The 771-nt window shown below is 50.6% G+C and overlaps 1 protein-coding gene across 1 annotated transcript; it reads right to left on the bottom strand.

The window, feature by feature from the left end:
* Positions 1-291: 291 nt before the first annotated feature.
* VOLCADRAFT_107141 (uncharacterized protein) lies at positions 292-660 on the bottom strand (the record flags this gene model as incomplete). The annotated part of the gene is made up of 1 exon (XM_002956202.1): positions 292-660. The coding sequence occupies one exon, from the start codon at positions 658-660 to the stop codon at positions 292-294; it is 369 nt and encodes a 122-aa protein (XP_002956248.1).
* Positions 661-771: the final 111 nt, after the last annotated feature.

The raw sequence follows: 771 nt of genomic DNA, 5'->3' as shown, positions 1-771 counted from the left end.
GCAAGATTGGCGAGTCCGGCCAGGAGACCCACAGCAGGGTTCGACAGTGACCTTCCTGAAACTTGCAGGCTCCCCTGTACCTCCCAAATTTTCCTTACGGAGGGGCCCCTGTACCAGGCTCCTGTACCGGCCGAAAACCTTAGGGGGGCCCCCATAATCCCCACAAAACCTTTACAGGGGCACTGTCCTTGGCTGAAACGCTGTGGAAAGTGACGCTTTGCATTTTTTGCCCTCTAAATCATTATTATCGTTATTTTCTCGTGAACCATTACACACGGGGACATGGCACACTCAGTGAAAGCCAAGCGCCTTGGCTGCTGTGGCCTCCCATCCCTTCTGCTCCTCTTTCTCGTCCTCCTCCTCCTCATCAAAATCCTCATCCACGCACGACTCATCGGTATCTCGTTCTACGTCGGTCTCGTAGTCACTGTCACTAAAAGCCTCATCATCACTAGTGGGGTATGTTGCTTGTACCAGTACTTCAATCTCTGGGTCGGTCGCAACCTCCTCATTATCATCCTCTCCATATGGATCCAAATTAATTTTGCTAACGTCAGAAAACAACTTGTGAATAATGCCTGTATAGCCCTTACAAGAGTAGATCTCAGCAGCCTGATCAATCAGTGGCTTCACCCCGGTATCAGCAGCAGGTCCCAACATCCCCACACGAAGTAGCGAATCAACAGTTTCCAGCTTTAGCCGGTTCGTCAGGCGATTCTTAATAATACGATGCCGGCTAAATCCGCACTTAATGCATGCCGTCTGTGTTGG

The sequence above is a fragment of the Volvox carteri genome, assembly GCF_000143455.1.
Source record: "Volvox carteri f. nagariensis unplaced genomic scaffold VOLCAscaffold_59, whole genome shotgun sequence".
Classification (NCBI taxonomy): domain Eukaryota; kingdom Viridiplantae; phylum Chlorophyta; class Chlorophyceae; order Chlamydomonadales; family Volvocaceae; genus Volvox; species Volvox carteri.
The sequence above is the reverse complement of the archived record's forward strand: the minus strand, read 5'-3'. Positions and strand labels throughout refer to the sequence as shown.